Source organism: Melospiza georgiana, chromosome Z (assembly GCF_028018845.1).
Source record: "Melospiza georgiana isolate bMelGeo1 chromosome Z, bMelGeo1.pri, whole genome shotgun sequence".
Taxonomy (NCBI): Eukaryota; Metazoa; Chordata; class Aves; order Passeriformes; family Passerellidae; genus Melospiza; species Melospiza georgiana.
The window spans coordinates 75,062,166-75,085,870 of record NC_080465.1 but is presented as its reverse complement, the minus strand read 5'-3'; the positions used below and the strand labels follow the sequence as shown (position 1 = coordinate 75,085,870).

General features: G+C 49.4%; 3 protein-coding genes across 6 annotated transcripts in view; 1 reads left to right on the top strand and 2 right to left on the bottom strand.

The window, feature by feature from the left end:
• UBE2R2 (ubiquitin conjugating enzyme E2 R2) overlaps positions 1-13,630 on the top strand; it is a 51,598-nt gene extending 37,968 nt beyond the window's left edge. The window contains exons 2-5 of the mRNA XM_058043265.1: positions 1,340-1,426; positions 4,767-4,864; positions 11,226-11,360; positions 12,644-13,630. Coding sequence (XP_057899248.1) covers positions 1,340-1,426; positions 4,767-4,864; positions 11,226-11,360; positions 12,644-12,863 — 540 coding nt within the window. The 3' untranslated portion in view covers positions 12,864-13,630. The remainder of the gene's footprint in view (positions 1-1,339; positions 1,427-4,766; positions 4,865-11,225; positions 11,361-12,643) is intronic.
• The window catches only part of DCAF12 (DDB1 and CUL4 associated factor 12), a 289,432-nt gene that overhangs the window by 12,027 nt on the left and 253,700 nt on the right, over positions 1-23,705 (bottom strand). The gene's annotated exons all lie outside the window — the stretch shown is intronic.
• The window catches only part of UBAP2 (ubiquitin associated protein 2), a 216,843-nt gene continuing 212,282 nt past the window's right edge, over positions 19,145-23,705 (bottom strand). For all 4 annotated transcript variants that reach the window (XM_058043259.1, XM_058043260.1, XM_058043261.1 and 1 more), the window contains 5 exons: positions 23,510-23,609; positions 23,325-23,432; positions 21,889-21,956; positions 20,727-20,918; positions 19,145-19,334 (listed from right to left, as the gene is read on the bottom strand). In XM_058043259.1, coding sequence (XP_057899242.1) covers positions 19,239-19,334; positions 20,727-20,918; positions 21,889-21,956; positions 23,325-23,432; positions 23,510-23,609 — 564 coding nt within the window. In that variant the 3' untranslated portion in view covers positions 19,145-19,238. The remainder of the gene's footprint in view (positions 19,335-20,726; positions 20,919-21,888; positions 21,957-23,324; positions 23,433-23,509; positions 23,610-23,705) is intronic.

The window sequence follows — 23,705 nt, the reverse complement described above, 5'->3', positions numbered from 1 at the left end:
ACACAGTCATGAGTAGGCTTCTACAGACCATAAGGCCATGTGAACTGGTGAATTTCTTTCATAAAGGTGAATAGAAAAACCTTCTTTTCTTGACTATCTGACACTCTGACCCCATAAAATTTGGGTTGTAGGGCAAAGGTGTGTGCTGGTAAGTAAAACTCTAGCCAGGTACTTAACAGTTCTGTAATCTGTTTGTTTTGGTTGTCTGCTTCTGTGTACTATGGAACAAAACTTTCCAAAGTTTCTCTTGTTGAGCAAGGAGCATGGTTACGTACTTCAGTGGAGGAGAGTGATCTGGAATTCTGCTCTTACCATGTTGTCCTAGAGTGACTAGGTTTCCTCCTAAATTTGTCTCAAACTGGGATAAATATGAATCTTGCTTTTGGGATCCCTTGCATTCTCTATTGCAAAAGAAGCTGGCTGTGTTTGAAGGACCAGAAGATGCTTCTCTGGAGATCCCTTGCTGGGCTGGCAGTAGGACTTTTTGTTGAGCAGTTCCAAGGAAAGGGTTTGTGCTCCACAGCGCAGCAAACAGCATGCAAGTCCACCTTCCAGAGAGAAATATTTTGGACACTTGATCAGTCCATATTCAGACTGCTGTGAACAGCAGGACAGCAGAGAGAAGTTAATTTCCAGTGCTAGGATCTCTGCAGCCTTCCCATAACTGACTTGGCTCAGAGTTGTGCCCCACAGATGGTTGTTGACCACTGCAAGCTGTTTGCTGTCATTGCCCATCAATATTCCTCAAGGTGTACTGATTTATTAAACAGACACTGATGATGTTGAGATTTCAGAAATGCCTGTGGAGGCAAAACATGTAGTATTAGAAACACAGGTGGATGGACCAGCTTAACTTTCAAAGAAAGACAAAATAACTAAGGCAAGTTATGTAACAATTTTTTTTTCATCATGGGAAGAGTAATTTTAAATATTTGTACAGGCAAATATAAAACAGGTCTATTCAGCTTAGTAAACATTTTTTAGTCTGCTTTTGAACTCAGAGAGCAGTGCTCTCTCGAGTTAAAACTTTTCCAGTTTGTTTTACCCTGTTTAACAACAGCTGTTGAATATGCTGCTTGAATTAGGACGTGGTAAATGCATTTTGGCTTGTCTTCTGAGCATTACTAGCCCAGATGTTTTGATTTTTCTTGTTCAGTTAGTGTTTTGCTCATAAGAAATCGCATAGTGTTACACTGTGGGGCCACTTGGGCACTGGTTTATTGAATGAGCAATTTAGTAGCCTTAATGAATTTTTCCCCCCCCAATCTTTTCACTGTAGTTATTGGTTGTTGGTCTTTTTTGTTCTGTTTCATAGCTAAAAAATTCTGCTTTTTTTCAGGCTCACATTAAATTTCCTATTGACTATCCATATTCACCACCTACCTTCAGATTCCTGACCAAAATGTGGCACCCCAACATTTATGAGGTAAGGTGTTTTTTAAAAAAAATTGTCTTCTGGGGTGTGTGAGAGAGCTTTGTGCTTCCTTAAACTCAGTATGTGTATGGGTTACTTTCAGAGGGTAGCCAAGGCTGTGGGCTGACAGCAGTTGGATCACAATAGAACAACACAGCAGGTCCAGGAGAGGAATGATTCCATATAGAGGCAATTGGTTCAATATCACCCAATTCCATAGAGCTGTATTGGAAGGCTGAAAGCCTGTTTTGGTTCAAAACTTGACCTTTAGTGGAGGTCAGCCAAATCCTAGCTGAAGAACTTTTGGGTGTCCTAGAAGAATGTCAGCCTGGTGAGAAGCACTGCCTCTCTTGTTTTGGGAGCTACAGGATTTCACAATGTTCCTTTTGCTGCAGGTCTCTCACCTTATCACAGGTTTTCTTATGAGAGGTTTTGCAGACTTCCTTTGAACCCACCTGAAAACTGGAATGTCATTCTCTTCAATCCCATGAACAAATAAAGCCCTCAGTTGATATCTTGGGCTTGCAAAGTCTTTTTCTGATAAGTTCTTGCTGCCAAATGCCCAGCTTGGAATGGGTGTGCTTCAAATGGTGAGAAGTGCAGTGATGGCTTAGTAATAAATGTCTAGAAACCTTGCCAAACTTCAGTGCAGAACAGAATACTAACCCACTTTAATTATTAACTGATCCAGGGAATTGCCCTAAGTCCAGGGACATTCTCACATCAGTTATCTGACAGTTTTGTGATGTAGGTTTTGTACTTGGCACAGGATCTTTCCTGTAGCCAAGAATGATGTTTTTCTTTAAGGCTCTATTTCAGTTACAGGGAATTTTGATCTATAAATAAAGACAATTTTGAAATCTTCAGATAATTGCAGACACATACTGTGGGTATTGATTCTGAATCTGGAAATCCTCATGCAGGAGGTGAGTGGCAAATGGCTACCAAAATAAAATGTACAAAAGCAAGCCTTGGAAAGGACCTCTCCCTGTCCTGGTGAGAAAGATGAAAAATTGACTAGAAACGACTGATGGCAGCAGGAGGAACTAACCCAAAACTTGATGTGTGTATTTTGGGTTTGCTCTTCAAATACACAAGCTCTCAGCTTTGTGCTTTGTGTTTATAGGAGTATTTCTTGAAGCTGAGGGAATCTGAAGCAGCTTGCAGGCTGTTTTGGAAACATTTGAGCAACGAAGATGAGGCACTGGGGTAACTTCAAATGAAACTGAAACTATCTCAGCAAAGTGTTTGATGTTTGAGGGTTTTCAGGAGGAGGGGGACAAAAATCCCCTCTTAGTGCAAGGAAGATGAAAGAAAGTAGCAGTTTACAGAATCTGCTGGTAGGACCAGATGGAGAGTCTGGGGCTGACATTCCAGTTCTGAGCAATGAGACTTGAGCAATGTGTGTTTTTTTTCATCTCTGGTTTACTTGGGTCATCTAATTGAACTTTGGTAAAACTGCATTCACTTGCTCTTTATTTTTATGACATAACCATTCTCAGTCCTGATAGAAATGGAGGATATACCTCAATGGCAGATAAATACCCCATTCTCCTTGCTTGTGTTTTTCAAAAATGTATGTAGGGAGAGGCTTGGCCCCTGACTGTCCTCATCTCTAGAACTTTGTGCTGACCTCATCAGGCCCCATTAAACCTTTACCTCTCCACATTTTTAATGAAAGTGCAGTTCCCAAACATGTAACACTGATTGTGGCAAGACAAAAACTTCTCACATCATTGCTTCCCTCTATCTTCATTTTGCCAAGTATCTGCTTGTCCCCATGCTGCTGACCTGATTGCTTCAGGAACTTTTCCCAAGTGCTGAGATGCTTCCTCTGGCCACTAGCATTGCATTCTTCCAGTAAAAGGTTAAAGGAAAAACTAATGGAAATTATTAGTGATAACAGAGTAGACTGAGCATAATCTAATATTAATAAAGTTAACTTCAGCTTGGAGTGATACTATAAAAGTTCAAGATTTCACTAGCCTGTTGGGGCACTAAAAGGGAAACTGCCTCCTTAAAGCAAACTGTTCCAGCAATGTAAGTATGTGCTTTGGAATTCAGCAGCTCCAGGTGCTGCCTTGCTGTGTTCTTGACTAAAACCTGCTTCAAAGTGACAAAGGCCTGCTAGATTAGCGTATCTGGCATGAATAGTGCACTGCTGAAATCTGGATAGAGATCACAGCCCCCCAGGTGAGCTGCTGCTATCTGTAGCTGTGATCACTGGCCTGGGCTCAAAGGCACAGATGCTGTTGCTGTGAGCAGCCCTGCTCTGTGCTCAGAGCTGTGTTGGAAGGATGTGAGACCAGGTGTGTGGGCAGCTTCCAGCCTGGAGTCCTGACCAGAGCTGGTCCCGTCATCAGTCTGTGCCCTGGACTGGGGGAAAAAGGAACAGCAAGAGTGCTGCCCCACAGCTGGCTGCAAAGCCCACGGGGCCTGGAGAGGCCAATGTCTGCTGGCCAGCCCCGGCCTCGTCTGCTCCTTCACCCCATCCTGCAGTAGGGCACTGGTGGGTCCCTGGAGTCTGCCTCAGTGGAGGATATCAGCTGGGGTGGATACTGCTCCAGCCCTCCTACAAAGCAGTTGTGTCAGAGTGCTGTTGCTGATGGAGAATTGGGTTGACAGATTTCCTAAATAGGAATTATAGAGCTTTAAATCTATATTCAGGCCATAAGAGTGGTGAGTAGAACACATATTGAGAATTATGTGGCTGTATGGCTTCCATATGCTGCCAGAGTATTCTTCCTTTTGCATGCTGGAAGGGATTTTCAGTGAAACCTTCAGAAAGCATCTCCTGCTTTTTCATCTGGTACTTTGAACAGATGTGTCCTAGGGGAGCTGTGTAAGCCTGCCCCACACCATCTGTTCAAGGTCCTTGTGTCCTGGGAGATGTAATGTTTTCATACCTGAGCTAGTAGATGGTGATTAAACCCCTCAATTCAAAAATTTCCTGTAGCTAGCTCAAGCTACCAGTGGGAGCACAAATTTTCTTTAACCCTACTTGGGGTCTCCTGTGATTAAACCTTATGTCATAGTGGCAGTAGTACTTGCTATCTGGAAACCAATCTAGTTTTGTGTTACATTATTACTATTTTTTCATACTTCAGTAGGTTCTTTAAACTGCTTGATTTTTGTATTGGGGTTTTTTGCCAGTTTGCAGGCTAGCCCTTGGGTATAAAGTAGATCCAGGAAGAATTCAGAACCATTTTCAGCCCTTGTTGGTTTTTGCTGGCACTTGGATATTCATATCAACAAGGTTAAACTGATCAGAAGACAGTCTGAATGGTGGATTTGAGTTATCAGGCCTCAGCCTCCAGCCAAGCTATTCTCAGTGCTTTTTTCTGTCTTGCAGAATGGAGATGTATGTATTTCAATTCTTCACCCACCTGTAGATGACCCACAAAGTGGAGAGCTACCATCAGAGAGGTGGAACCCTACCCAAAATGTCAGGTAACTGTGAATGTGTTGTGCAGTGGTGACCTCAAAGGCCTGCCATCTCCACAAGACCTAAGGGCTATGGTGGGAGGGGTTTGGGAGGGAATTTAAGGTTTTGTGGGGCTTAGGGCTTGAATCAAGTGGGAACCAGACATACCAGTCTGTCTGAACATACTGGGCTGACAGTGCAGAGCCTTCTGTCCTATTCACAGGGTTTCATACTCCAAAGGCAAGTTATCTCAAATGTTGAAGCCCGTCTCATCACTGTTATCTTCTTCAAAGTACCACTAGTGGAAAAGTGTGTGTAATAGGTTCCTGGTGCACACCAAACTGTCTATTACTCCCTTTTCCCTGCAGGACAGGAGAAACAAAAATAATACAGAAAAGAAAACAACTTCCATGTTTGAGATAAGGCAGTTTAATAAAGCAATAACAAAAGCTTGTGCACATAAGCAAAGGGGGGAAAAACAAATCCCTACTCACCATTGGTGAGCAACATTCAGCCACTTCCCAGGAAGCAGGGCTTCAGTGCCTGTAGCAGTTGCTCCGGAAGGCAAACACTGTGATATAACAAATACCCCCATTCCTCCTCTCTCACTTAGCTTTCATGTCTGAGCTGATGTTATATGGTATGGAATGTCCCTTTGGTCAGTTTGGACCAGCTGGCCTGGTTATGTCCCATCTTAGGATTTTGCCACTCTCAGCCCCTTGATGGGCGAGTGGGGAATGTTGGAGACAGCACTGATGCTGTGCCAGCACTGCTCAGCAGTAGCCAAAACAATTGTGTGTTATCATACCTGTCTAACTATGAATGGAAAGCACTGGGGACTGCTAAGGGAAAATGAGCTACAGCTCAGCAAACTCAATACAATCTCCACTCTTAATTCCATACCATTTGTTTGATCCTACATATTTATCTTCCAACTGTTCCACTGTATTCCTTTCCCATTACTGGAATCCCTTTTACCCACACATATACCCCAAACTGCATCCTTGAACAATATCTGTACCAAATGTACATTTTCACCCGCCTGTCCTTTCACAGATGGATATTATTCTCCTGTTTCATGGCTTCCTCCACCCCTCCAGATCCATGACTTGTGCTCTACCCCATCAGGATGGGTGGTCAGGACAGGAGAAGCAGCACACTTGATCATTTGTCACCAGCCTGGCTCACATCATCATCACATTCTCCTTGCTCCTCACAAAATTCATTCTTTGTCAGGTCATGTTGTTCCTGTTCCTTTACTTCCTGTGACACAAAACTGGCACAGTTTGTTTTCCCCCAAGGTTAAATTTCCTTGAGGTACACACTGGGTCTCCCCATCCTTCCACGTTACCTGCCAAGTACACCCAGGTCCTTGGGTAAAGACAATCCCACCAATGTTTTTGCCTTTTCCCATGAGAGGAGAATCCACACTGACTTCCCCAGCCACTTTCCTGTGTGTAGTGCAGGAACCTTATCTCCTCCCACAGTGTTTGTGTGCTCAGTTTGGGCAGGATCAGTGCAGTTAGCAGATCCCCTAGCATTTACCAGCCAAGTGGCTTCTTTTGCATCCCAGTGCTTCCATGTCCCATTACCTAAAATTCTTAACAGTCTTCAGCATTTCTGAGTCTTTCCAGAGGTGTGTGGGTGGTAAGGGATGTGATATATTCTCTCAATGTTTCCTTGCTTTGGAGTTTATGAGATTATTTTTAAAATTAGTCCCATAGCCTGATTCAGTTCTCTCTGGGGTACCATGTCACCGCAAAATGTATCTCTCAAGAGCTGAGATTGTGTTCCAGGCAGTGGCATGGTTTACTGGGTACATTTCCAGCTGGTTGTTGCCTCTGTTGTAGCAAGTGTGTAACTCTTGCCTCGGCATGTGTGTGGCCCAGTGTAATCTATTTGCCAGGCCTCACCACGCTGGAAAACCAGCCACCGTCCTCTATTCCAGGGATATTTCACTCACTTGATGGCAGCACATTTTGCATTTGTGCATAACCTGTGTGATGGCCTCTGTGGTCAGCTCCATCCCTCAACCATGAGCCCATCTGTGTGTTGCACCCCTTCCTAGATATCCTGAAGTGGCCTGGGGCTAGAAATAGCTCACCCTTTTGCTCCCAGCCTTAGTCTCCCTGAGCTATTCCAAACTTCACAGCCTTCACTACCTGCTTGTTGTTCTGATGTTCTTCTGCAGCAGATAAGTACCAGGAGGCGTCGCTCACCAAACACCATCACAGACAAAATAGTCTAGAATTAGAGATATTAATTAAATTTGTTACCAACAAAATCAGAGCAGGATAATGAGAAGTAAAATAAGACCTTAAAAACACCTCCCTCCACCTCTCCCTTCTTCCCAGCTCTGCCCTGTACCACAGCAGGGTATGGGGGTAGTGGAATGGGGGTTACTGACAGTCCATCACACATTGTTTCTCCTGCTGCTGAGGATGAGGAGCATTCCCCTGCTGCACCATGGGGTCCCTCCCACAGTGTGCCAGTTCTGCATTCACTCTGCCAGCATGAGTCCAAAATGCTGCAGCGTGGGTCACACTTCCATTGGATGCAGTCCTTCAAGGACCAGCTGCTCCAGTGAGAGCTACTCTCTCCATGGGTCTCCCACAGGATCACAGCCTCCTTTGGGCATCCCCTGCTCCAGGCTGGGCTCCCCCAGGGCTGCAGGTGGATCTCTGCTCCCCCGTGCCCTCCCTGGGCTGCAGGGGCACAGCTGCCTCAGCCTGGGCTGCTCCAGGGGCTGCAGGGCAATCTGAGCTCCCGAGCCTGGAGCAGCTCCTGCCCCTCCTGCTGCGCTGCCCTGCCGGCCTGCAGGGATGCTCCTCTCACATGTTCTCACTCCATTCTTCTCTGGACACAATTAAAACTTTTTTCTTATTAAGTATGTTATCATAGAGACATTACCACTCTTTCCAGTTGGCCAGCCTTGACCAGTGGAGCATCTGTCCTTGGAGCTGCCAGGGTCTGCCAGACATAGAGGAAGTTTCTGGCAGCTTCTCACAGAAGCCACCCTTGTAGCACCTTGACTACCAAAACTTGGCCCTGCACACCCAATACAGGATGTTCTTGAGTATTCTGACCAGTAGAAGCAACTTTGCAGAGTTCTGGCTGTTGTTTGCATTCCATTGTTTGTCTCCTGTCCTCCTGAGTGGTGTTGGGAGCAGCTGGTGGTTTTCTTCCTGACAAAAATACAAAGGATCACTAAGGCCAAGAGACATTCAAGGCCTAACCTGTCCATGCTTTTGAAACAGCAGTTGAATTTCATTCTCATTACAAGACACTGTCAAATAAAGAATCAACTAGGTTACAAACCTTAACTCAAAGTTAGGAAACAGCTTTGGGCATTAATTACATAAATCACGAATATTTTGGGTATTTCATTATATTCAACCCTAGAGACTGACATGGAACTTATCATTGTGCTTGTTCTCTAATTTCTGCTGTCCCTCACCACAGTTGCAGTTTTTGGTGCTAATGCTCTTGAATCATCTTGGGCTTAAGGGGGACAGGTCAAAACATTCCTCAGCAAATGCAAATAAAACTGGTCCTTCACTTGCAGCCTGCTGCCACCATCCCCAGTTGGGCAGAGTGCCAGCAGAAGCGCATCCTGCTGGGGTCCCATCTGGCTTGGGAAAGCTCCAAAGTGTGAGACAGGAGGCACAGGGGCCAAAGATGTGGGAGGGAGCTGCTCCTCTGCTGCTGAATTCTGTAAATCCTGCCAAGTGTTGACTGTTTCCCCCCAGATGAGCAGGGTTGAAGTGTCTAAGGGGGAAATTCATTCTTCAGCTGTGAGAGTTCACCTGTGCTTCTGAGGGTGTCAAGCACGCTCATTTATTTTTTTAAACACAATCAGTATGGGCTTTCCCATCACTGGGAACAAGGTGATGCAGGCATAAGTAAACACAGCAAAACCCAGCAAGATGTGAAGGAATGTAGCTCTGATGTGTTTGGCAGAGAATCCTGCTTCCTGTGTCCCATGGAGCTGAGTGAGTGGTCAGGGGTTGAGGCTCTCTGATCGTTTTGATTGTCCTTCTCCACATCTCCCCGGCCTCCCCTGCCCTTGAGCTGCACAGGCCAGGACTCTGCACAGTATTCAAGGTACTGGCACACCTGTATCTCCTGCAGAGAGGTGAGGTACTGTCTGCCTGTTGCTTTGTTTCTTGAGGATTCCCATTTGTCTTGGCTTTTGTTGCTGCCTGAGATCTGGGCAGATTCCACTTGATCCAGTAACATGACTGTCAGTGCAGCCTAGGCCAGAACTTTTGACTTTATACCAGAAGGCAAAAATGCACTTGGACCAGTCTATACCTACCTCTTGAGGTGGCTCTGAGAGGCCTACAATGTGGATAGCAGCTGGAATTTAAAAAAAAAAAATTCCTTTTCTAACAAGGAATGTAATATGATGTGCTGGTTGGGAGCACCAGCCAATCTACATCATGTCTCTTTGGGAAGAAATTGATCTGTCTGAGCCTTCTTATGTTGATACAGGAAGAAAAACAAGAACAGGTCTGTTTCTGTGAGCCTCTGCTGGCTGCTCTACCATGCTACAGCTGCCTTGTCTGAGGGGAGACAGATCCCTGACAATATCCCAGAGACTCAGCCCATGCAGTTTGCATCTGCTGCTGAGGTTTTCAGTCCCATGGCTGAACTTTTTTAGTGGTGTTAGTCCTGTCAGATCGCCCATGCTGGGATGCCTTTCTGTTACTGTCCCCTCTTCAAGGCAAGCAGATTTAAGTTGGACGACATTGTCCAGCTCTTAAAGGTATCAGCAGTGATGGAGCTGGTCTGATGTGCTGGATGGGAAGGAAGAGCTCAGAAAATCAACTGTACAATGGTACAGTTGATCAAACTACTGTATTCACTTCTAATACAGGTGTCTTGGTGTATTTAAGTACCTTAACAGTAACTTCGGTGTCTGGACACCACAGTGAAAATTGGCTTTTCCTCACTGTTGATGGAAGTGTCGTAGAGCAGATGGTAAATCCAGATATTAATTCCTGTCCTTGGCCTTCCCTAGACTTCGTTTGCTTTGCAGACAGCTGCTGCATGATGCTGGAGCTGACATGCTGTCCTGTTTGCAGAGAATCAAGGGCTCTTAAATGAATTCTTGAGATGAAGTAGAAAATGATCTCTTATGCCCATCATTCCGACCCAATGAGACAGTTTCTTCCAGAGCTGCTGTTCTCTTTTCGTACAAAATTATATAATTTAGAAAATGAATTGTGTAAGACTCTCTTGATGGCTGTGCTGAACAGTCTGTTCAGATACAAGTGTTTATTTTCAAAACCTTTCAAGGTACTCAGTATCCAAATGACCAAGCATTTCCTGGAATTGTACCCAGATATATGATCTGGTAGATGTGCTCTGAACATGCCCCTGAATCAGTGCAAACATGACTGTGGCTCCCAGTCCCCTTTAATCAAGGTCTGCAAAGTGGCTCTTGGGTAATGCTGTGTTTCAAGAGCTGTTCCCTGTCCCTTGTTTGTCCCTTCCACTTGAAAGGGAAGCTGTTGCTGGCAGGACCGCTGGGATGGGTGATGCTGTCATGATGGCTGGATATGGGTGTTGGTGCGGGTTGAGGCACAGTGTGAGCAGCAAAGGCTGCAACTCCCAAGTGCAGGGTTCTAGGAACTGCAGGAGAAAGCTCTGGACAAGAGGATGGTGTTTGCAGCTGGTAAATGCCAGCAGAGCAGGGCCCCTGACTGAAAATCCCAGAGGACTGTCTGCCTGCCTGCCTGCCTGCCCACCTGCCTGCCAGGGGTTACATGGCTGGCTCGTGTTGGCTCTGTTGAATCCCACTGGGCCCTGGCACCTTGCCTGGGCATCGAAAAACATCCACACTGTCCTCCCCTTGCTGTGCTTGAGAGCTGCTGCTGCACCCTGAGTGAGGGGAGAGTCCTGCCTCAGCTTCCCAACCACCTGGCAGGGCAGGGGAAAAGTAGTGCAGCCTTTTCTGCTGGCCTTGGGTCGTTGCAGCCCTTCTCCCTTTGCAGGGCAGGCAAACAGCCTGGCCTGGCTTCCTGCTGGAGGCTGCAAGCCACCAGGAACAGCTCACAGAGCAGATTTCCAGCCCCACCCCATCTGTGGGTAGTGCAGACCAGCTGAATTCTGGTCTGATGGTGGCTTTCTGTGCTGCCCTGTCCCAAGCACAGACACGATGCGCTGTAGTCAGATGAGGTTTGTGTTGTATCACCTTCCCTACACCAATGTCCAGGGCCTGAGGTTCGTGAGTACCTGTTGTCACTTAAAAACACTGTCCTCAGCTTAAGAGGACAAGATGACTTCAAACAAGTTTATGATGCAGCACCTAAAGAAGTTGTGGACATCCAGAACCCATGAATGCGTTAGCTCTGACTCTGCTGTTGTGGTTACCTCTTTCAGGACTATCTTACTGAGTGTAATCTCTTTGCTTAATGAGCCCAACACATTCTCCCCGGCCAATGTGGATGCGTCAGTCATGTTCAGGAAATGGAGGGACAGTAAAGGAAAAGACAAGGAGTATGCCGAAATCATAAGGTAAGCTTTGCCAGTTGTGATGCTGGGCTACCAGCATTCTGCTTTGAATCCTGTCAAACAGGCTGCTTCCAGAATTTGCTGAAACCAGCTTCTCACAGCAGAATGTAATTTGGAAATTAATTTCAGTGTCTTATTCAAAGTCCATGCTTCAGGTCCCTCCAGAATTTTCAGCACACAGAAGCAGTGCAAACTTCTGGGGCAGGAGGACTGGGCTGATTTGTCTTGAAATTGTTCTTTTTTCAGACTAATCTGTCAGGATGCTCTGCAAAACCTATTGGCTACTAGTAAATCCCAGTCTAAGTCCGTGCTTATCTTTAAGCCCTGCATTGCTTGGGATGTGATGCAAACTGACTGCATCCTACTAATTTCTGTGCTTAATGCATGCACGAATCATAATTTTGTCCCTCCAATTCAAAGGAGCCTCAGCAGGATTTGTCAATGGCTTGCAGAGCTGGGTTGGATTAGCTGGAACTAGTGCCCTTGGAGAAGTCCATGGTTCATCAGGAGCTGCAGGGGGATGACGTGAGCGTGGGCCAGGGCTGCTGTGGAGGGACAGCCCAGCCTGGAGCAGGAGTGGTGGCGCGAGGCCACATCTGCATTGTCTGTGCCAGCTGGGCAGGCAGGATGTGGCCCTGGGTGGGGCCAGCGGGGCTCCGCCTGTGCAGGGAATCCTCCACTCCCTGGGCTCCAGCGGGGCTGGGTGCACTCCACGCAGGGAATGGCAGACTGAGGGCCCTGGGTGGGCGAGGGGGCAGGCTGCCATCTGCTCCTCCTGCTGGGATGCAGCAGCCAGGCCTGGCTTGGGGTCATGGAAAACATTTGGCTCCTGTGAGCCCCAGGCTGTGCTCTGGGGTGTGCCATGAGCCCCAGCTGCTCTGCCCCTCCAGTGGGAGCTGAGAGCTGCCAAAGGCTTGTGGGAATTGCAGTTTTGAGCATGCTGTGGGAGAGCAGTCAGCGGCAGAGTCAATAAATCACCCTAGGAAATCCCTGACCATCCCTGCAGTAGTGAATGGAATTTGCTTTGGCCTCTGGCAGGTCTCTAGTGCAGAGCCTGTGGAATAGCTGATTTCATGAGAGAGTGTGTGCTGCAAACCCCCTTGGCATGCTCCCAGGCCTGAGGCTGCAGGAACCAAATCTGTTTCCAGTGCTGTTTGTGGTGCGTCCTGCCAACCTCAGCTCCCTTCCCAGCTGCCGGGAGGGCGGGGCAGGGCCCGGAGCGCAGGCTGGGAGCTGAGCCCCGGCACCCGGCCCTGCTCACATTCCTGTGTGCCCTTCTCCCGCAGGAAACAGGTTTTGGCTACCAAAGCTGAGGCAGAGAAGGATGGCGTGAAGGTCCCCACTACACTGGCAGAGTACTGCATCAAAACTAAAGTGCCTTCCAATGACAACAGTTCAGATTTGCTTTACGACGACTTGTACGACGACGACATTGACGATGAAGACGAGGAGGAGGAGGATGCCGACTGTTACGATGATGATGATTCTGGAAACGAGGAGTCGTGACCTGCTCCCTCTATGCCCCTGTACTGCCCTGCCGACTCAGGCCAGAAGGGAGCAGCGGTAACCTAGCAGCAGTCCAGCAAAAAAGTGGGGGGGAGGGGTGTCAAAAAAAAAAAAAAAAAACAACAAAACAAAAAAAAAAAAACCCAACACAAAACTTTGTCTCCTGCTGTCTCCTGTTGTATGGATCTGTTCGCTCCTTTTTTATGGACCTCTTAGAGACCCTCCACAGAATGTCTGAATTCTTGCATTCTTAACCCTTTCATCACTGTATTACAATTTCTTTTTAAAAAAGAAACTCCCCTTTTCACTTCTCTACGAAATGCTCACAGCAAAACAGGTTTGCTCGTGTTTAGATTCATGAATTAAATACAGTCTTGCATTGAGATGTTTAATGTATTTAAAGCTGGAACAAACCCATTGGAAGCCGGGTTTTTGGGAGCTCAAAGTGCTGCATTTACTGGGAAGAAAAAAAAATCTCCACGAAGCAAATTGCCAAGGTTTAGCTGCTCCATTTACAATAATAGCGTGTGTACATTCGTTTAGCCTTGTGGTGGTGGCTTTTCCTTTATAAGGTGTGGGGCGGAGAGTGTTAAAGCTACTGTGTATTGAGCTTGATGGGATGTCACTGAAAGGTACAGTATTCCTTTTCACCCTGCTAAGTTAGGAAATAGCTGGCCCCTGGAGCCCCAGAGGGCACAATCAGCTTTGTCTCTGGAAAAGGCTTGTGATATGAACTTAAAATAAACACTTAACACTTCACATCTGTACAACTGAGCCCTGGGTTGCTATTTTTTTTTTTTTAATTTTTTTTTTCCTTTTTTTCCCCCAGGCTAGGATAGGGTTGAAAAAGTTCAGTTTAGCCATTCTGCTGAGATCTGCTGCCAGCTGCCCCTCTCTGGAGGGAGGAGAGCAGATGTGCATCCTGCTGCCCAGAGGGCCACCATTCGTGCTGGATTTATTTTTGGCAGCGGGACAGAGCAGCAGCCTCCTGCCCGTGCTGGCTGCAGCCCCTGCTCCCTGCAGCCCCAGCCCTGCGTGGGTCACCTGCGGGCAGGGGCTGCTCCGTGCAGCCCAGTAAAAACACCTCACATGCACTTGCTTAGACGTAGGTTTGTCTGCACTGAAAAGGTAATCAACTATAGGGGAGATAAAAAGGTTTATGATTTCAAAAAAGACAATCCAGGTGATACAGTGTGAGATAGATCCTAGCTCTCTGATGATGTCTGGAATTCTGCCCACATTTCATAGGCATTGACTTCCATTCTAATTCTCTGCCTAAACATGGGAGCTGAAGTTATTGGGGTTTCGACTGCACTCAGAAAAGCTCCTAAAAGAGGGGAATTCTGTTTGTCCTCCCCCAGCACTTGTATTTTTATGGAGGCAAATTCTTTACTGTGGTTTTTCAGCAGAATGGTAAGAATGATAACATTGACTAGATTTTTTTCTTTTTTCTTTAAGAGAAGTACTTAGCATGCATTTCCCAGAGGAATTCAGAGGAGAGCCCGCGGGGCCGGCGGAGCTGGGAGCTGTCCGTGTGTCCGTGTGTCCGTGTGTCCGTGCCGCGGGGCAGCGCTGGGCTCCCTGCGCAGCCAGCCCCAGGGCAGAGCGGGCCAGCCGCGGGTTCTGACGGGCTCTCCGCAGCTGATGCTCCGTGCTCAGCCTCCCGCATGTTTTGGAGAGCCCTCGGCAGAGCTTAGGGCGCTCCGCCGTGGGCAGGGGGATCCTGCATGCTCCTGCCCCAGACCCCTCTTCCTCAGACGCTCGGCTCCCCCGTGCAGCGAGCTCGAGTTGGGCTGCGGTGCCCGAGTTCCGTCCCGCGGGATCCCCGCATCGGCGGGCGGGCCTGGGGCCCCGGGAGCAGCTCGGAGGTGCTGGCCCTGCTTGGGCGGGACCCTGGGTCCCCACAGGTACAGAGGCATCGCCCTGGCCAGAGCCCGCGCCTCCCCGCCGTGTGTCTCAGGGCTTTCCATGGTACGTCCCCAGCTGCGGTGCCTCGGGGGTGCCTCGGTGGGAGCAGCCTTGTTCGGGATCCGCGCCCGGGGCAAGGCTGAGCAAAAGCTCCGGGGCCGCTGCCCGGTCGGGGAGGAGAGGAAGGCCCTGGGGGCTCCGCATGAAGCGAGCGAGGCAGATCTGCTCCCAAAGTGTTGCTGGGCTGGGGTTTGCAGGGGCAGTCCCTGCCCGGCGGTGCATCCCTCTGCCCGAGCGGCGATTGATTCCGTGTGCCCGGCGCTGCCTCGGCCGCCCGCCCTCCTGCTTGCATGTAACCTGGGAAGGCAGCTGCACCCTCCTGAGCTGTCAGCCTTCTTCCAGCAAGGACTTACCCAGCCCCAGCTGCTTTTTGGAGCCTGCAACGGGGCTCCCCTGCGTTTAGTGACAGTGTGGGGCACCCCCAGCTTCAGAGCAGCCCTGCGAGGGCCGCGCCAGGGCTGACAAATGGGCCCCGATGCTCCCGGGTGCGGGGCTGGACTCGGGGCCCGCCAGGGCAGGGACACCAAGCTCCAACTTGCAGGCGGCTGTGGGGGGGGTGAGGGAGCAGAGTGCGGCAACACTGTCTTTGCTGATGGCTTGGTTGGAAATGAGGATACTGCATCTTTCAGGATTTCCCTTGTACTTTTGACCGTCTTCACTGTATACTCTCCAGTGACTTGTATTTCCAAGCTTGGTGTTGTAAGATGCATTATTATGACTCTTCTGTTATCCTTTTTTAATGACAAAAAAGCAACCTCTTTTGAGAGCTCCGACATTAACCAGACTAATTTCTCTTCCCCACTGTCCTGTGCAGTGTCATTGCTTGTTGACTTGCTGGTTTCCTTTTTTTGAAATACAACTGAAGTATGAGGGGATTTTTTTGAAACTATTTAAGAGATTGCAGAAAAATGTTTACCTGCTCTGTGTATTCTGGGTTTTTCTTAACCCCTTTTCTCCTGTTTCAGTCAATATTAGCGTTTACATTTGCAGCTACATGTCCCTTCAAATGCAGTTTTCAACCATTCTGAAACCAGCAGGGTACACTAGGTTTCTTAGTAGTTTTCTTAGTTGAACTCCCAGATATTTTCCTTTTTTTCTTCAGTATAATTTACCAGAAAGAATTAACTGATGCATTTTTGTGTTGTCTTCTCCTTCAGTAGTTATATTTTGTCTTTTCTGCACATCTGTCTACTAATAAAAATGTGAAATGAAAATATCTCCATGCTGTTACTTTCATGTTTGAACTGGTTGCATTGCATGGGTTCCTCAAAGCTTTGAATAACAGCTGTTCACGAGCTTATTGCTCCTCTGGCATCAATGGACATATTTATACACCAATATCTTTAAGTTTATTGCAAAATAATGCTGCAGTTTGACAGCTGCCTGCACCTAAGACTAAAGAACAAACTGATTTAGAGGACTTTGGCAAAAGGCCAGACCTTTGCTGTTATAATTTAGTCTCCCTAAGCAGGAAGGGGCAGACCAGTGAGAAGGTGGTCTGTGGATTTATGTGACTGGAGCAGGGATGCAGGATTTGGGCCAGAGCTCCCCGTGCCCTGGCAGGGCAGGAGCACGGAGCTCCTGAAAGGGTTGGAGGGGGTGGGAGAGGAGTTTGACCGCGGGGCCAGGGAGCAGCTTTGGCAGAGAAATTGAGGTCATGGCTGTCAGCCCTGCCAGGTGCCAGCCCTGCCGGTCCCGCGCTGTTCCCTGCAGGCTCAGGAGGGGAGCAGGGTGTTTGCAGTGCCCGGCTGCTGCAGTCGAGCTAAAATTAGTGGGACAAGTGTCAGGGAGTTGCACTGGCTGCACTTTGTATCGATGGCAGCACAGCAACTGCTGAGTCAAATGTGGCTGGAGCCCAAGGCTTCTGCTGCACAGCTGAGCTGGAGGGAGTGTGATGGCATTTTGGAGCTGCCTTCCCAAAGCAATCTCCAATCTCTGGAAAGGGACCAGGAGGGATGGTTCTGTCTGGGACCTGGGCTGCTCGTATCTCCTGCCTGACCCTACAGCACTGGGCTGCCCAGAGCTGCCAGCAGCTGCTTCCTCCAGCAGCAGTGTGGGACCAGAGGCAGGGCAAGGGCTCCAGCCCACCCTGCCCTGGTTAAGTCTGGGGGGCAGCAAAGGGGGGTTTTCCTCTTCTCTCCTTGGTGGCCAAGTGCAACTGGGCAACCTTGCCTCTGCCATCAGCAGAACAGGGCTTAGAGTGAAACTGCTGCAGGCAAGTCCTGCCGAAGTGACAATGTGGGGGAAGGGAGAAACATTTTGTTGAGTCTCACAAGGAGGAGAGGAGCCTGCCTGTGGCTGTGTGGGCAGGACCCAGAGCAGCTGGGAAGGTGTGAGTCCTGAGGCTCAGGGGCTGCTGGGGGCTGGCACCATCTCTCCCCTGTTGCCTTTCCCCAGCTCCAGCTGCTGCTGGACATGCACGCAAGAACCGAGCTACACCTGCGGGGCAGCACTGGATGTCTGCAAACAAGACCTGGAGAGTGAAGGCAGCTCTGGGGCAGTCTGTGTTTTGAAGGGGGTGAATGAGGTGCTGCTGCTGTGAGGGCTCAGCTGCTGGTGCAGTCTTGTACAAACTGATGGGCCCCAGACTGCAGAAACATTTTTGCCCCCCTTGACATTCAGGCCCCAAAGCTGTTGGCAGTGGGAAAAGGGCTTGGAGCAGCTGCTGGAGTTCAACCAGTGTCAAAACTTAAGGCACGGCAGAGGAATGCCATTGTAATTCTGCTGCTGTTCAGAGCCTGGGGGAGGCCTAGGTGACAACTGGGCCTCACAGGGCCAGCTGAGAAAGAAAAATGGTTCTCAGGGTAGAAACAGATTTATTTTTTCTTGCGGATACTAAAAGAATAAAAGCTCCTTGCCTGTTGTGTGTTTCACATTTACCCACTTCCTCTGCTGCACAGGGACAGGGTGATCAGAGGGTAAGTCTGGGCAGGAGCCTTCCCTCAGGAGCTCTCACACCCCAGCCCTTCCTCCCAGTGGAGCCCATGGACCTCGTGAGCAAAGTGCGAGGGCAGAGCCGCAGCTGTGCTCTGTCCTTACCAATCCCAGCTGCTCACATGGACTCGGAGCACCATCCCAGGAGAACCAAAGGCAGAATGGGCTGCTCATGGCAGCAGGGAGGATGTGGCTCCGGATCCCATCCCTGCCGGGGGTGCCCGAGAGCTCTCAGCACGCAGGTGAACTCGCAGTTGTCAGACGCACCTGCTGCTCCTGCCCGCCCGGCCTGGCTGCTGCTGCAGGAGCAGGCAGAAAGGGACAGGCTGTAAAACTGCTCCTGGAGCCTTTGAAAATGCAGACAAACACCGGTGGTATGATCAGATATTTATTAGGTGGAGGAAGGGCTATAAAGAAATGAAACTCCTAGAACATTCACCGCACTGGTGCAGGACAAGAAGGACCAGGAGTTGCCTCCAAGGTTTTTGTTTTAAAAAAAGTGGGAAAGGACAGATGAAGTTTCCATCCAGTAGCTCTGGCTGTCCTGGGAAGGTGGCTCAGGGCAAGAAGAGGTACAAGACACAGCTTATACTTTTATTTAAGAAACCGCTACATAGATTTTCCTCTAATGATGCAAAGGAGGTTCCAGGACACACTGAGCCATCCAAAGTCTCTTGCTAGAGAAAAACACCACCAACAAAAAACCCCTGCACAAACAAAAACCAAAACCCTGTCCTTTTTATTATTATTATAAAAAAATTGAAAAATTTAAAGTTGAGACTGCAGCTCAAGGCCACAGTGATGAAACTGCCCTTGAGCTTGTCTTCCACAGCAAGAGGGCAGGAGGGAGGGAGGGAGGAAATGAAAGAAAGGGGAAGGCCTACAGAACTTTTTTTGCTTCTTTCTTTTATTTTCCCCCTCTAAAATAACAGGTATATTGGGGGTCGGGGGGTACAATCAAACCAACAGGACACATCTTGATTTAGGTTTTTGGAAGGGCAGGTCTCCTTATTTGTCTGAATTTAGAACTGCATTAAATAAATGGGCTCCAGCTCCAAAAAAAAGGGCACAGTTTGTCTGACAGAGTTAAAAAACTCATAGAATTTAAAATACAAAACAAAGAATGATGCCCTGGTGCAGATGGAAAATGAATAATTAGTTTTCCTACAAAGAAAATAAAGGAGGCTGCAAGATGCAGAAATCCACATTTAGGCTCTATTACATTTACAAATACATACATAAATATATTACATATAACAGCAACTCAAAGAGGAAGCAGGCGAGTCACACAGAGGATGGCTGGCTGGCTGCAGTTCTCCACGCACAGACGTTTGGCTGAGCAGTTACTTTTCTTAATAATTCCAAGAATGGGCTTCAGCTTTTATTTTCTTTTTTCTCTTTTCTTTTGTTTTCTCTTTTTTTTTTTTTTTTCCTCCTCTCCTTTCATTCTCTCCCCCCTCCCCGGTTTCGGGTTTAGTTTGTCCAGTATGGAGAAGTGCCATAGGCGGTTTTGGTAGCCTGAGACTTTTGCTGCATGGTGCTGGGTTGGTTGCGTTGGCCAGATCCACCCTAGAAAAGGGAAACAAAGGAGACAGGAGCATCAGCTGCCACAGTACCAGCATCCCCAGGAAGACAAGCCCACCCCAGCATCTCCAGGGACAGCCCTGACACCCAGCAGTGCTGCAATGCTCCCCCCTGCACAGATCTGCTTCTGCCCTGCACCATCTCTGCACCCCACGGTCCAGGGCAAGCATCCACGGGCACACCAAGCAGGAGCTTGGGATGCACCACCCCACTGCCCCCCAAGCACAACAGGCTCAAGCACAAGGAAAATGAGGAGCAGGGCCAGGCACAGCAAAGGAGCTTTCCCAAGGTGAGCCAGACAAGGATGTGACACATTTGGAGCACAAAATCATGTCCCATTACTGGACTATAAAGCTGAGCACTGTTTTTTTCAGGGAATATTTAGTGCTAGGAAAGTAAACACATGTGCAGGTGAAACCAAATCAGAGCTGACATGCAACCTGCAGGGGATGCTTGATTTTTCCCCACAAGTGCTCACATCCTGCCCTCCTGCCCCCCTGACAGGGGACAGCAGCACCTGCCTTGGCTTCAAACCCCACCAACCATCCCTGCCCAGCCCACAGCAGGATGGGCTCCTCACACAGTCACAGCCTGGCTGAGGCAGGCAGGGATCTCTCGAGGTATCTCGTCCAACCCCTTTGCTCAGGCAGGATCACCTAAGAACCAGCTGCCCAGCATCATTCCCAGACAACTTCAGGGATGGAGACTCCAACAGCTTCCTGGGCAGTGCTTGGTCCCCATCCCAGCAAAAACATTTTCTCTGATATTCAGAAGGAACTTCTTGTGCTCCAGTTTGTGCCCCCTGTTCCTGTCACCGGAAAGAACCTGGCTCCATCCTCTTTACATCTTCCCTTTCTGCACATTGATGAGATTCCCTCTCAGTGCTCTCCAGGCTGAACTGTCCCAGCTCCCCCACACACCCACGTCTGTCCCACAGTGGGGAGCCAGCACTGGACACGGTGCTGCAGCTGTGGCCTCACAGGGCTGAGCAGAGGGCAGGAGCAGCTCCCCTCACCTGCTGGCAGTGCTGAGCCTGGGGCAGCTCAGGATCCCATTGTCCTTTCCTGCTGGAAGGGCACATGGCTGCATCATGGTCAGTTTGTGCTCACCAGGCCCCCAGGGCCTCTTCTGCTTTCCAGCAGGGGGTTCCTGACTTACATTGGTGCACAGGCCTGCTTTCTCCCCAGGGACAGAAGTGGCATTTCCCCTTGCTGAACTTCAGCTCCCCCCACCAAACTGGTCAACAGCCAGCGCTGCCAAGGCCCTTTCCCAGTGAGCAAAGCAAGCAGCAGAAGGAAACAAGCACCCCAGAGCCCTGCTGGGAAGTGGAGCAATGTGCCCTTGGGGATGCTGCAGAGGCAGAAGGGGCTGACTCACCTGCCCATCCTGCTGCAGGTGGTGATGCAGCATCTGGGAATGAGGCTGCTGATGTGCAGGGAGGATGTGGAGAAACGGGGCTGGAGCATAGCCCGGGGCAGCACCAGGGTTGAGGGGCCCAGTGGATCCGAGAGCAGAGGGCAGGCTGAAGGGAGGCGGAGTGCCAGCATGGAATCCCTGCTTGTCAAACGTCTGCACAGGGGGCAACGGGCACAGCGTCAGACACTGCTGTGAGCAGACCCAGCGAGAGCAGAACAAGAGTGGCCCAAACACACATCACCTGAACCTTTCACCTACCCCATGAGGAAGCCAAGTCACACTGAACACCTGCAAGCACACCAGAGGATGAGTTTCAGCTCCTGTTCTCACCCGTATTTCTGCACTAATGGCTTTTGAAATTTTTATTGTCACAGACATTGTGGGGCTTTTTTCCCCTGACCTCTTTCCATTCAGAGGGACATGGGATCACAGCAGCTGCCTAATCAATCCTTCTCCCAGTGAGTGGGTTCAGCCTAGAATTACTCTACCTATCCAGGGCAGCCCAACAAAAACACAGGAAGCTGCAGTAATATGTTCCTCCTGCTGGCCAAAGCTCGACCCCAAAGCATGGAGCTGACAGCTGGCTTCCTACCTGTAAGCATGGATGGCGGCCAGACACCTATTTCCCCTGCTGAGCATGCAGGGAGGAGCAAAGAGGAGCTGGACATAAGCCCACTGCATTGCACAGCTTGTCAAAGCACTTTCTGCTTTGCCAGGGCAGCTGCACACTGAGCAGAGCCACAGGAGACAGGGACCCTTGGGGGTTAGAGGCAGGCACTACTGCCTGTCCCTCTGATGGGAAGCAAACAGCCTCTCAACTCACCTGCTTTGGGGGCTATTTGGACTAAAAATGCTAACACCCATAAGTTCATTTGCACCCAGGACACTGCTGGCGTAGTGTAGCGTGGGCAGTGTGCAGCACAGGGAGCACTGAGCCTCTGCCAGCAGCTGCTGTCAGGAGCTGACACCGCAGAAACAGTGGGACAGAGGATGAGGCTTCACTCCAGCAGCAACCAGAGCCAGCGTTAGAGATGCCGTGGCCTGCTGGCCCTGAGCCTGGCCAGCCTGGGAGTAGGAGTCATCAGCCTTGGGCCCTGAGGGAGGAGGGTCCAACACTCCTCACCTGAGTCTTGTTATAGACTGAGCCACTGATATCAGGCACACCCGTGTTACTTGAGGTCACAGAAACACCTGGAAAACAGAAACACCACCAAGGGTGAGAATGTCACCCCACCAGCCAGCACAAGCCCAAGCTTTGCTCCCAGCACCTCTGGCAGCCTCAGGGGATGCACTGCCCCGCTGACTCTCCAGACCCACAGCACCCCACATGGGAACAGAGGAAAGGGCTCAGCTTCTGGTTCCCACTGCAAAAGCCCACTGGGATAAATCACCCGGGTCCACACCCAGCCATTAACGCTCGGATTCTGTTGTGTTGTGTTTCGCTGCAGGATTCCAATGCACTTCCAATGCACCAGGCAGCAGTTAGCTGCACTGACCACTCACTGAAGCCCACTAAAAGCCAGCATTCCCCTGGATCAGAGGTGCATTTGGCTCTGTTGCAGCACTCAAGAGCTTTGCAGTAGTGCCCTGAGTGATGAGACTCAGCATCTCCTACACATCTGAACCCCCTGTCCTTTCACACCCTACAGAAGAGTGAAAGTCTGCAGTGCCCCTCTGCCCTGACAGAATCAGCATCACTACCTCAGAGACACTTATTCACAGTTCCACAGAGGCTGGGTCTGATAATTCCATTTGGATCAGTATAAAGCCAATGGTTGCTTTTTTTGGTGAATCAGAGATCTGGGCTCAAGGGTACTGCTCTAAGCTTTTGTAACCCTCCTTGGGCACTGCTGGATTGCTTGAACACTTCCTGGGTTACTTCTCCACTGAAAAGAGTGTGACCACCTGGTGTTTCAAATGCCCAGCAAATGCTTGGTCCTTGCTTGAGAATGAGGATGAACGACATAGTGCTAAGCAGCCCAGTACAGGCTTCTCAGATCTAACCAGCATGTGCCAAATAAAGTTTTTGTATGAGCTGCATAAATTCTTCAGCTTTTATGGTCACAAAGGAAACATTTCCAAGCACGACACAATGTTATGAGTGTGCACAGGCAGCAGCTAGACAGCCCAGAGATGTGTGAAGTGCCCTGCTCCTCTCTAACACGTGGGTGTCTCAGGTGCATATCAAGAAACTTAAAATCTAGCTATGATTTGGCAGAGGAGCATTTCAGCAACAGCACTGAACTGCTCAAGTTTCAAAATCACAGCACTGTTGAAGATCACTATACTCTTCAGCAAAGAAAGCTCTGGCTTAGGAGGCAGCTTACCATTTCTCCCACATGTAATTGGTCCAAGCTGTGCATCAGCCACACAGATTTTTGTGTGAAGTTCAACAATGAGGTTCACAAGGAACAACTAAGTCATTAGAAAAGCATTTTGTGTATGGGAGATGGAGAAACAGCTTGGATCACGGCCCTGTTTAGCGCTGGCTGCTGTGTTGACTGGGAGTTTGCCCTACTAAATCCCACTCCAGGGGAACCTCCTGTCTCAAAGTGTTACCTTTCCCAGGTCCAGTGCCAGCAGATTTGCTTTGTGCTTGAGATGAGCCACTGTAGCCTCCTTTGCTGTAATCTCCAGCTGCTGTTCCCTGCGTTAAGTCGTCGTAGCCTGCACAAGGGGTGCACAGGGAGGGCGTCAGGGTGCGGAGCGGCGCCGCGCTCGGGGGCAGCGGGGCTGAGCCTTACCTGCACCGTAGCTGTGCTGGCTGTAGCCACTCGCCTGCTGAAAGGGAGTCGAGGCCGTGCTCAGGTTGACTCCGTGCTGCTTAGCAGATGCTGGAGGTACCTGGACAAAGCACGGGACGAGAAGTGCCGTCAGCTGGAACACAAGCTGGAACACAAACTCCCTCTGCCATCTAGTGGGGAAGGCACCTTCCACCTC